At 42.9% G+C, this 13,166-nt stretch overlaps 1 protein-coding gene across 8 annotated transcripts in view; it reads right to left on the bottom strand.

Moving 5' to 3' along the window:
- Positions 1-13,166, bottom strand: part of atf2 (activating transcription factor 2) — a 90,823-nt gene that overhangs the window by 59,295 nt on the left and 18,362 nt on the right. For all 8 annotated transcript variants that reach the window (XR_009803022.1, XR_009803023.1, XM_061880202.1 and 5 more), the window contains 2 exons: positions 3,914-4,147; positions 1,479-1,685 (listed from right to left, as the gene is read on the bottom strand). Coding sequence is in view for 6 of the 8 variants with exons in the window: in XM_061880202.1 (XP_061736186.1) it covers positions 1,479-1,685; positions 3,914-4,147 (441 nt within the window). In the remaining 2 variants the exon portion in view is untranslated. The remainder of the gene's footprint in view (positions 1-1,478; positions 1,686-3,913; positions 4,148-13,166) is intronic.

The following is a 13,166-nucleotide window of genomic DNA, read 5'->3' as shown; positions in this document are numbered from 1 at the left end:
ACCCCCTTTAACATGCTTCAAAACTCACCAAATTTAACACACACATCAGGACTGGCGAAAATTGCCATCCAATCAAAAAACCAAAACCCAAAACTCAAAATTCCACTCTAGCGCCCCCTAGGAAAAAACACAGACAAAACTGCTTGTAACTTCCGTTAGGAATGTCATAGAGACATGAAACAAAAACTTCTATGTAGGTTTGACTTTGACCTAGATGTCGTACACTGAACTTCAGATAAAAATCAACAGGAAGTTGGCAATTACCCCTTCAAAACAAAACTTTTGTAAAAACCCGTCCCCTTTTTTCAAACATTATCTCCTCTGAGCGCGTTTGTTGTGTCAGCTTCAAACTCGCACAGGAAAGAGATTGCACCCTTCTGAGTAAAAATTGTGCAAAGAGTTTTTCTAACTGTTCCAGTTTTGATTTTACGAGCCTTCAAAGAACTGCTGCGCTGATGCTGCTGCTGTCTCAAGATGGCCGCTTAAAAGCAGGAAGCACCAGCGTGACCACACAATGCAGAGAAGGTAGGTACTGTGCAGGTAAATATATGTTGACTGGGTGAAAGAAGGAGGCACCAGTTTGACACCAGGATACAGAGAAGGTAGGTAATGTGCAGGTAAAGATATGTTGTCTGGGTGATGGCAGGAAGCACCAGCGTGTATGGGTGACAGAAAGAAGCACCAGTGTGACCCCAGGATGCAGGCAAGGTAGGTAATGTGCAGGTAAAGATATGTTATCTGGGTGATGGCAGGAAGCACCAGCATGTATGGGTGACAGAAAGAAGCACCAGTGTGACCCCAGGATGCAGGGAAGGTAGGTAATGTGCAGGTAAAGATATGTTGAGTGGGTAAAGGCAGGAAACACCAGCAAAAGTGGGTCCCGTCCATCGCTGCTCGCAGCTTTAATTTTTTGTTGTATTTGTGGTCTACGCTCTGTTTCACTGTTCACTCATCTTAAATATGACTCTCCTTGCTTACGTGGTTTATATATTTTTTCCCTCTTGACTTCTTTTTCCACCCAGCTACTTGTACCCCCTTCCGATATCCCTCCCTCCTCCAGCCCCTGCATAAAAGATGATAAGAACACGCCATCTTATTTAATTGTCTGGAACACTGATGTGCCGCACCCCCCGACTCAACATATCAACAGAGACGGCAGATACGTGAACTGTTTCGAACTTGTCAGCATGGCATTCTTAATTGCTTGCAGCAAAATGAAGGTTCAAGCAGACACCTTTCCCTCGGAGAGTTTTGGGGCCATTCGGTAAAGTGCCGCAACAGAAGCGAGGACACGCTTGTGTGCGGCTGACATCTGGAGGATACATCTTTATTGACAGCCAGGTATCGATGTAAAGGCCTCACACACATGGAGCGGAATCTCTTCTTAATGGGCGTTAATGACTTCATCAGCAGAGTAAGGGGATGTCTGTGTTCACACACTGACAGTGGACTACATCCATAGAACATCAGATGAGTACCTGTAGTTGTCCGTTCATGGAGTTGAGGTCATCCGCCTTTTTCTCCAGGGACTGGACCCACACTTTCCTCTTCTGCCTGCAGCGTGAGGCTGCAGCCCGGTTTCGCTCCAGGAACTTGCGCCGCTTCTCATCCGGGTCATCGCTTGTTGTTCTGCGCCGCCGACCCGCTGTGCTCGGAGGGTTTTGTGCAGGCGGCGCTGGAGAAGCCTGCAATTTCATCAGCAAATCTTTTTTTCAGCTGACACATGACACTCTGCCACTTTATTAGGTGCACCTACAAAAGTTTGGCGGATCACATGCGAAAAGCTTTGAGTCAAGAAAATACTTATGACACTAAGGGCCTGATCTACCAAGATCCCAAATACCGCGTGCTAAACAACATGTGCAAATTAAAAATTGAGTGTACTATACGTGGGCAGGTTGCCCGTGATCTACAAATCCTGTTTCCATATGAAATGGGAAATGGTGTTAGATGTAAATATAAACAGAATACAATGATTTGCAAATCCTTTTCAAGCCATATTCAGTTGAATATGCTACAAAGACAACATATTTCATGTTCAAATTGATTTTTTTTTTGATTTTTTTTGCAAATAATCATCAACTTTAGAATTTGATGCCAGCAACACGTGACAAAGAAGTTGGGAAAGGTGGCAATAAAAACTGATAAAGTTGAGAAATGCTCATCAAACACTTATTTGGAACATCCCACAGGTGTGCAGGCTAATTGGGAACAGGTGGGTGCCATGATTGGCTATAAAAACAGCTTCTCAGTCTTTCACAAGAAAGGATGGGGCGAGGTACACCCCTTTGTCCACAACTGCGTGAGCAAATAGTCAAACAGTTTAAGAACAACCTTTCTCAAAGTGACATTGCAAGAAATTTAGGGATTTCAACATCTACGCTCTTTATTATCATTAAAAGGTTCAGAGAATCTGGAGAAATCACTCCACGTAAGCGACATGGCCGGAAACCAACATTGAATGACCGTGACCTTCCATCCCTCAGACGGCACTGTATCAAAAACCCACATCAATCTCCAAAAGGATATCACCACATGGGCTCAGGAACACTTCAGAAAACCACTGTCACTAAAAAGAGTTGGTCGCTACATCTGTAAGTGCAAGTTAAAGCTCTACTATGCAAAGCAAAAGCCATTTATCAACAACATCCAGAAACGCCGCCGGCTTCTCTGGGCCCGAGATCATCTAAGATGGACTGATGCAAAGTGGAAAAGTGTTCTGTGGTCTGATGAGTCCACATTTCAAATTGTTTTTGGAAATATTCGACATTGTGTCATCCAGACTAAAGGGAAAGCGAACTATCCAGACTGTTATCGACAAAAAGTTGAAAAGCCAGCATGTGTGATGGTATGGGGGTGCATTAGTGCCCAAGGCATGGGTAACTTACACATGTGTGAAGGCACCATTAATGCTGAAAGGTACATACAGGTTTTGGAACAACAAATGCTGCCATCTAAGTGCCGTCTTTTTCATGGACGCCCCTGCTTATTTCAGCAAGACAATGCCAAGCCACATTCAGCACATGTTACAACAGCGTGGCTTTGTAAAAAAAGAGTGCTGGTACTTTCCTGGCCCGCCTGCAGTCCAGACCTGTCTCCCATGGAAAATGTGTGGCGCATTATGAAGCGTAAAATAGGACAGCGGAGACCCCGGACTGTTGAAGGACTGAAGCTCTACATAAAACAAGAATGGGAAAGAATTCCACTTTCAAAGCTTCAACAATTAGTTTCCTCAGTTCCCAAACGTTTATTGAGTGTTGTTAAAAGAATAGGTGATGTAACACAGTGGTGAACATGCCCTTTCCCAACTACTTTGGCACTTGTTGCAGCCATGAAATTCTAAGTTAATTATTATTTGCAAAAAAAAAAAAAGTTTATGAGTTTGAACATCAAATATCTTGTCTTTGTAGTGCATTCAACTGAATATGGCTTGAAAATGATTTGCAAATCATTGTATTCTGTTTATATTTACATCTAACACAATTTCCCAACTGGAAACGGGGTTTGTAAGTTCGAACTACACACTACTTTGTATCAGTAATTATAACAGCGGAGGGTACATGTGCAAAAAGGAGCCAGTCTGCCCCAAAACAAGAGGACAGAGAAAAAGGAATGTTTTGACTATGTCAGACAAAGCTCTTTGGGCAAAACCTAACCATATATGGAGATAACCACTAACGTCACGGATAGGAAAAACGTCAGCAATGGGGAAAATTCTAAACTGCTTGTGTGGAAAATGTAGGAAAAAAGACAATATTCTTGTATAAATATCTCCCCCATGCCTACATGATTTGATTTAATATTTTCAAAACAGGTACCAATGGGGAAGAAAATTTGCTGCCTACATTTTTAGTAGATCAGGCCCTAAATGTGGCTCTGAAAAGTGGAGTTCCAGCACCGTGTGAGTACTTACAGGTGTCTCCGTGGTTGAGGTGGCGGGCTGCTGGAGGGAATGCGGAGAGAGGTCTTCAGGGGCAGGCAGGTTGGGCGCAGGGGCCAGGGAGAGAGATGTGGAGGGGGTAGGGGATGGAACCGGGGCAGGAGACGTAGAAGCAGCGCTGTGCGTTATGGCGCTGCTTTCAACTTCACTTTCAACATCGCCGTTGGTTAGTGGAGGAAGCTGCTGGCTCTGTGAGTCTTCTGTTTTCTGAGAAGACACAAGTCATCATGATGGTCTCTGGTCCCTGCACAGTGCCTTATTTCATTGGTTCAATCAATCAATGTTTACTTATAGCCCTAAATCACCAGTGTCTCAAAGGGCTGCACAAGCCACAATGACATCCTCGGCTCAGATCCCACATCAGGGCAAGGAAAAACTCAACCCAATTGGATGACAATAAACGACGAGTGGATCCAGCATAATAGTGTGAGAGTCCAGTCCATAGTGGATCTAACATAATAGTGTGAGAGTCCAGTCCATAGTGGATCTAACATAATAGTGTGAGAGTCCAGTCCATAGTGGATCTAACATAATAGTGAGAGTCCAGTCCATAGTGGATCTAACATAAGTGTGAGAGTCCAGTCCATAGTGGATCTAACATAATAGTGAGAGTCCAGTCCATACTGGATCTAACATATTAGTGTGAGAGTCCAGTCCATAGTGGATCTAACATATTAGTGTGAGAGTCCAGTCCATAGTGGATCTAACATAATAGTGTGACAGTCCAGTCCATAGTGGATCTAACATAATAGTGTGAGAGTCCAGTCCATGGTGGATCTAACATAATAGTGTGAGAGTCCAGTCCATAGTGGATCTAACATAATAGTGTGAGAGTCCAGTCCATAGTGGATCTAACATAATAATGAAAGTCCAGTCCTCAGTGGATCCAGCATAATATTGTGAGAGTCCAGTCCATAGTGGATCTAACAAAATAGTGTGAGAGTCCAGTCCATAGTGGATCTAACATAATAGTGTGAGAGTCCAGTCCATAGTGGATCTAACATAATAGTGAGAGTCCAGTCCATAGTGGATCTAACATAAGTGTGAGAGTCCAGTCCATAGTGGATCTAACATAATAGTGAGAGTCCAGTCCATACTGGATCTAACATATTAGTGTGAGAGTCCAGTCCATAGTGGATCTAACATATTAGTGTGAGAGTCCAGTCCATAGTGGATCTAACATAATAGTGTGACAGTCCAGTCCATAGTGGATCTAACATAATAGTGTGAGAGTCCAGTCCATGGTGGATCTAACATAATAGTGTGAGAGTCCAGTCCATAGTGGATCTAACATAATAGTGTGAGAGTCCAGTCCATAGTGGATCTAACATAATAATGAAAGTCCAGTCCTCAGTGGATCCAGCATAATATTGTGAGAGTCCAGTCCATAGTGGATCTAACAAAATAGTGTGAGAGTCCAGTCCATAGTGGATCTAACATAATAGTGTGAGAGTCCAGTCCATAGTGGATCTAACATAATAGTGAGAGTCCAGTCCATAGTGGATCTAACATAAGTGTGAGAGTCCAGTCCATAGTGGATCTAACATAATAGTGAGAGTCCAGTCCATACTGGATCTAACATATTAGTGTGAGAGTCCAGTCCATAGTGGATCTAACATATTAGTGTGAGAGTCCAGTCCATAGTGGATCTAACATAATAGTGTGACAGTCCAGTCCATAGTGGATCTAACATAATAGTGTGAGAGTCCAGTCCATAGTGGATCTAACATAATAGTGTGAGAGTCCAGTCCATAGTGGATCTAACATAATAGTGTGAGAGTCCAGTCCATAGTGGATCTAACATAATAGTGTGAGAGTCCAGTCCATAGTGGATCTAACATAATAGTGTGAGAGTCCAGTCCATAGTGGATCTAACATAATAGTGTGAGAGTCCAGTCCATAGTGGATCTAACATAATAATGAAAGTCCAGTCCTCAGTGGATCCAGCATAATATTGTGAGAGTCCAGTCCATAGTGGATCTAACAAAATAGTGTGAGAGACCAGTCCATAGTGGATCTAACATAATAGTGTGAGAGTCCAGTCCATAGTGGATCTAACATAATAGTGTGAGAGTCCATTCCATAGTGGATCCAACATAATAGTGTGAGAGTCCATTCCATAGTGGATCTAACATAATAGTGAGAGTCCAGTCCATAGTGGATCTAACATAATAGTGTGAGAGACCAGTCCATAGTGGATCTAACATAATAGTGTGAGAGTCCAGTCCATAGTGGATCTAACATAATAGTGTGAGAGTCCAGTCCATAGTGGATCTAACATAATAGTGTGAGAGTCCAGTCCATAGTGGATCTAACATAATAGTGTGAGAGTCCAGTCCATAGTGAATCTAACATAATAGTGTGAGAGTCCAGTCCATAGTGGATCCAACATAATAGTGTGAGAGTCCAGTCCATAGTGGATCTAACATAATAGTGAGAGTCCAGTCCATAGTGGATCTAACATAATAGTGTGAGAGTCCAGTCCATAGTGGATCTAACATAATAGTGTGAGAGTCCAGTCCATAGTGAATCTAACATAATAGTGTGAGAGTCCAGTCCATAGTGGATCCAACATAATAGTGTGACAGTCCATTTCATAGTGGATCTAGCATATTATTGGCGAGTTCAGTACATAGTGGATCTAACATAATAGTGTGAGAGATTTCATGTGATTGGATACACAGTAGTACCCATGAAATTGGGTCAGTGCCTATAAAAGTACCGAATGTGCTACCCATCCCTAGTCAAGCCCCAGTTAAATTGATTTCAATGGGCGGGGCTGCTTTGACATATCGAGTTACAATCTTGGTCGTGGAACGTATCCTGCCCGTAAGTTGACATGTTTCTTTTAGCAAAAGCATCTTTTAACCATTTGGTGTGTTGTGTTTATTTTGTGTTACAGTGCGGATGTTCTCCCGAAATGTGTTTGTCATATTATTGTGTCGCATATTAGTAAGAGTGTTAAAGTTGTTTATACCACAACCCACAGTGTAACCTGCATGGCTGTTGAACAAGTATGCCTTGCAGTCCCTTACATGTGTTAACAGCAACCGCATGCTACATGTGACCAGCCGGCACACAGATGGCATGTTCTAGAAGACGTTAGAGGCATTGCCATCACGGCACGCCCTCAATATTGTTGACAAGTTCTAGAGCAGTGGTTCTCAACCTTTTTTCAGTGATGTACCCCCTGTGAACATTTTTTTAATTCAAGTACCCCCTAATCAGAGCAAAGCATTTTTGGTTGAAAAAAAGAGATAAAAAAGTCAAATACAGCACTATGTCATCACTTTCTGATTTATTAAATTGTACAACAGTGCAAAATATTGCTCATTTGTAGTGGTCTTTCTTGAACTATTTGGAAAAAAAGATATACAAATAAGTAAAATCTTGTTGAAAAATAAACAAGTGATTTAATTATATATAAAGATTTCTCCACATAGAAGTAATCATCAACTTAAAGTGCCCTCTTTGGGGATTGTGATAGAGATCCATCTGGATTCATCAACTTCATTCTAAACATTTCATCACAATAAAAGAACATCAATATTTATAGTGTCCACAAAAAATCTAGCTGTCAACACTGAATATTGCATTGTTGCATTTCTTTTCACAGTTTATGAACTTACATTCATATTTTGTTGAAGTATTATTCAATAAATATATTTATAAAGGATTTTTGAATTGTTGCTATTTTTAGAATATTTAAACAAATATATCATGTACCCCTCTACATACCTTCAAGTACACTGAGGGGTATAAGTACCCCCATTTGAGAACCACTGTTCTAGAGGACGTTAGCGGCACGCCCTCAATATTGTTGACATGTTCTAGAGGACGCCAAAGGCATGGCCATCGCGGCACACCCTCAATATTGTTGACATGTTCTAGAGGACGTTAGCGGCACGCCCTCAATATTGTTGACATGTTCTAGAGGACGCCAAAGGCATTGCCATCGCGGCACGCCCTCAATATTGTTGACATGTTCTAGAGGACGCCAAAGGCATGGCCATCGCGGCACACCCTCAATATTGTTGACATGTTCTAGAGGACGCCAAAGGCATTGCCATCGCGGCACACCCTCAATATTGTTGACATGTTCTAGAGGACGCCAAAGGCATGGCCATCGCGGCACACCCTCAATATTGTTGACATGTTCTAGAGAACGTCAAAGGCATGGCCATCGCGGCACACCCTCAATATTGTTGACATGTTCTAGAGGACGCCAAAGGCATGGCCATCGCGGCACACCCTCAATATTGTTGACATGTTCTAGAGGACGCCAAAGGCATTGCCATCGCGGCACACCCTCAATATTGTTGACATGTTCTAGAGAACGTCAAAGGCATTGCCATCGCGGCACACCCTCAATATTGTTGACATGTTCTAGAGAACGTCAAAGGCATTGCCATCGCGGCACACCCTCAATATTGTTGACATGTTCTAGAGAACTTCAAAGGCATTGCCATCGCGGCACACCCTCAATATTGTTGACATGTTCTAGAGGACGCCAAAGGCATGGCCATCGCGGCACACCCTCAATATTGTTGACATGTTTTAGAGGACGCCAAAGGCATGGCCATCGCGGCACACCCTCAATATTGTTGACATGTTCTAGAGAACGTCAAAGGCATTGCCATCGCGGCACACCCTCAATATTGTTGACATGTTCTAGAGAACGTCAAAGGCATTGCCATCGCGGCACACCCTCAATATTGTTGACATGTTCTAGAGAACGTCAAAGGCATGGCCATCGCGGCACACCCTCAATATTGTTGACATGTTCTAGAGGACGTCAAAGGCATGGCCATCGCGGCACACCCTCAATATTGTTGACATGTTCTAAAGAACGTCAAAGGCATTGCCATCGCGGCACACCCTCAATATTGTTGTCCGCATGGAAATTGGAGAATCTTTGCCCCGGGAGATATCTGGGAGAGGCACTGAAATCCGGAAACCTCCCGGAAAAATCGGAGGGGTCGGCAAGTATGCGGCTGAGCCACATCAGAGTGACCAAAGACCCCTGAACTAGAACATAGATGGGGATCTAGCAGGCCCTCTCTGATGAAGCTGGTCTAACTCCAGATATTACCACCTAATGACGGGATATTTTTTTCTTCATTCGGATGTTATCAACTGATCCATTCATAAATCTACATTCTGAAGACACTCCCCCCTCGACGGCACGCACAGCTCCTCCATAGCGACCATAGCTCAACACATCCACAAACACAGGTATCAACACAACCAGCCAAGAAGGTGAAAGTGAACGAGCCCTTGGAAAACACTAACAAAGTGATAGGCAACACATTTACATGAGAAAACAGAGGAGGACCATATTCTTTGCAATGTTCCTTTGCCAGACCAATCTATCTACCAAATTATCGTGTAATACCCTTCCAGAAGCTCTTCTGGCAGGAACAAGATGTTACTCTCCTGGAATAGACCAGATAAAGAGGGGGAAGCCAGTCAGATTCATATTTCATCTCTGCCATGGGAACCTCATCAGTGTACTAACCCCGCCTCTCACGGGTGTTTTTCAACCATCTGCTACTATATTACTTATCTTTATTTTGCAACTAATTAACAGTATAATCTTCTAAATTCAGCACGTTAATTATCATTATTGTGGTCTTTGCAGCATCATCAGTCCTTGTAAAGTACTGTCTCCGAGCAAGCCCCCCCCCCACCGGGAATCTGGTGCAGGCAGGTTGGGTAGGGGTGTGTTTTCTTGACGTGGGCTCATTAGGTGTTTGCTGATGAGCTGAGTGCAGTGGGAGGCACCAGGAGATTGAGAGGCGGGAGAGGGAGGTGGTGAATGCAGGTCATGCAGGATTCTGCTGAACAAAAAGGTTCCATGCAGTGTGAGGCCCAGTTAATGTGCCTCACTGAGCGTGTGCCAGGATGCCCCCAACCGGCTTTTGCTAGTAGCCCCCTCCCCTGTGAGGAAAAGTACACCATCTCCGTGTTTGTCATCTCCACACCCCATGATGTCTAACACCACCCCCAGTCCCAGCCCTCCTCCTTCCTCTCCTCACAAGTCAGGATCCCTCTCTCTCTCTCTCTCTCTCTCTCTCTCTGTCGAGGCAAACGCCTCCTGTCCACAGTTTATCTGTTAATTTCCAGCGGCACTGCATGCTGAGAACATTTACAGAGCCTCTGAGACGTGCTCCATCACGTTCGCCCTCAACATATTCACCTACTCATATTTGACTTTGCGTAAAGGCCATTTACAGCTTGAGATGCGAACATTATAGATTTTGACTGTGGGAGTAATAACCATCGTTTCATGCATTGATTAATTTCATGACAAACAATGTATAACATCACAAACATCCCTTAGAGATTTTGATGTGTCATTTAAAACTACTAAAAACTACTATGCAAATTGTTAGAATAATTGTTTCTAAATGATCACAAACAACTTTGTATTACATTGTGTTCCTGACAAGAAGCCGAAAGGCTGAAATCTAACAAGAAGAGCGCTCGCAAAACTCCACTGGGACTACAAAGCAGACAGATGGCAGGATCTGCCCAACTTCCAGAGGAACTCTTTTTGAAGTATTTTACGAACCCTCTTTGAACTAATGATCTATTGCTAACGATGGACTCTGATGCGTCATCTATGTTGCTGCTCCTCGATCTTAGCGCTGCATTCGATACCGTCGATCATAATATTTTATTAGAACGTATCAAAACACGAATTGGTATGTCAGACTTAGCCCTGTCTTGGTTTAACTCTTATCTTACTGATAGGATGCAGTGCGTCTCCCATAACAATGTGACCTCGGACTATGTTACGGTAACGTGTGGAGTTCCCCAGGGTTCGGTCCTTGGCCCTGCACTCTTCAGCATCTACATGCTGCCGCTAGGTGACATCATACGCAAATACGGTATTAGCTTTCACTGTTATGATCATGACACCCAACTCTACATGCCCCTAAAGCTGACCAACACGCCGGATTGTAGTCAGTTGGAGGCGTGTCTTAATGAAATTAAACAATGGATGTCCGCTAATTTTTTGCAACTTAACGCCCAAAAAACGGAAATGCTGATTATCGGTCCTGCTAGACACCGACCTCTATTTAATAATACAACTTTAACATTTGACAACCAAATAATAAAACAAGGTGACTCGGTAAAAAATCTGGTTATTATCTTCGACCCAACTCTCTCCTTTGAGGCACACATTAAAAGCGTTACTAAAACGGCCTTCTTTCATCTCCGTAATATCGCTAAAAGTCGCTCCATTTTGTCCACTAAAGACGCCGAGATCATTATCCATGCATTTGTTACGTCTCGTCTCGATTACTGTAACGTATTATTTTCGGGTCTCCCCATGTCTAGCATTAAAAGATTACAGTTGGTACAAAATGCGGCTGCTAGACTTTTGACAAGAACAAGAAAGTTTGATCACATTACGCCGATACTGTATATACATTTATATACATATATACATACATATATACCTATACTGTATATACCTTTATATACATATATACATACATATATACCTATACTGTATACACCTTTATATACATATATACATACATATATACCTATACTGTATAAACCTTTATATACATATATGCATACATATATACCTATACTGTATATACCTTTATATACATATATACATACATACCTATACTGTATATACCTTTATATACATACATATATACCTATACTGTATATACCTTTATATACATACATATATACCTATACTGTATATACCTTTATATACATATATACCTATACTGTACATACATATATACATACATATATACCTATACTGGCTCACCTGCACTGGCTTCGTGTGCACCTAAGATGTGACTTTAAGGTTTTACTACTTAGGTATAAAATACTACACGGTCTAGCTCCATCCTATCTTGCCAATTGTATTGTACCATATGTCCCGGCGAGAAATCTGCGTTCAAAAGACTCCGGCTTATTAGTGATTCCTAGAGCCCAAAAAAAGTCTGCAGGCTATAGAGCGTTTTCCGTTCGGGCTCCAGTACTCTGGAATGCCCTCCCGGTAACAGTTCGAGATGCTACCTCAGTAGAAGCTTTTAAGTCTCACCTTAAAACTCATCTGTATACTCTAGCCTTTAAATAGACCTCCTTTTTAGACCAGTTGATCTGCCGCTTCTTTTCTTTTTTCTCCTATGTCCCCCCCTCCCTTGTGGAGGGGGTCCGGTCTGATGACCATGGATGAAGTACTGGCTGTCCAGAGTCGAGACCCAGGATGGACCGCTCGTCGGGACCCAGGATGGACCGCTCGCCTGTGTATCGGTTGGGGACATCTCTACGCTGCTGATCCGACTCCGCTTGAGATGGTTTCCTGTGGACGGGACTCTCGCTGCTGTCTTGGATCCGCTTTGAACTGAACTCTGGCGGCTGTGTTGGAGCCACTATGGATTGAACTTTCACAGTATCATGTTAGACCCGCTCCACATCCATTGCTTTCGGTCCCCTAGAGGGGGGGGTTGCCCACTTCTGAGGTCCTCTCCAAGGTTTCTCATAGTCAGCATTGTCACTGGCGTCCCACTGGATGTGAATTCTCCCTGCCCACTGGGTGTGAGTTTTCCTTGCCCTTTTGTGGGTTCTTCCGAGGATGTCGTAGTCGTAATGGTTTGTACAGTCCTTTGAGACATTTGTGATTTAGGGCTATATAAATAAACATTGATTGATGATTGATGAACTATTTTATGGAACGCTCTTTGAACTATTTTATGGGACACTCTTTGAACTATTTATGGAACTCTTTTTGAACTATTTGACAAACTCTCTTCGAACTGTTCGGTAACTGAGGGAAACGCTGTTTACGACCCACTTCCCTCAGGAAGCAGCTGTGGGAAGGGGGTGGGAGGAAGTAAAATAAAGAAGGAGTACAATCTTTTGGCAGAGCGTGGTGCAGGACTGTACTGAGAGTACAGTGGCCATGTCTCTCCTCAGATCTGAGACCAAATTTAATTCTGCCTCTGTTTGATTCTTTGCCTTTTGTCTTGTTTAATAGATGTCATCAGTGTTTGGACCTGACACAAATAGTACCATTTTAATAACAGTACATAATAATACTGTAGATTCCTACTGAAGCCCTAGCTTGACGCTCCTCTACTTTCTTCTGCTCCCGCTTGCTGCGGCGACAACAAACACAACTCCCGACGCTTCTCTTCGTTTTGTATCGTTTACTTGTCAACTTAGTCCTTCAAAAACGTAAAACAAT

This window comes from Nerophis ophidion, linkage group LG19 (assembly GCF_033978795.1).
Source record: "Nerophis ophidion isolate RoL-2023_Sa linkage group LG19, RoL_Noph_v1.0, whole genome shotgun sequence".
Classification (NCBI taxonomy): Eukaryota; Metazoa; Chordata; class Actinopteri; order Syngnathiformes; family Syngnathidae; genus Nerophis; species Nerophis ophidion.
This window is presented reverse-complemented; position numbering and strand designations above follow the sequence as displayed.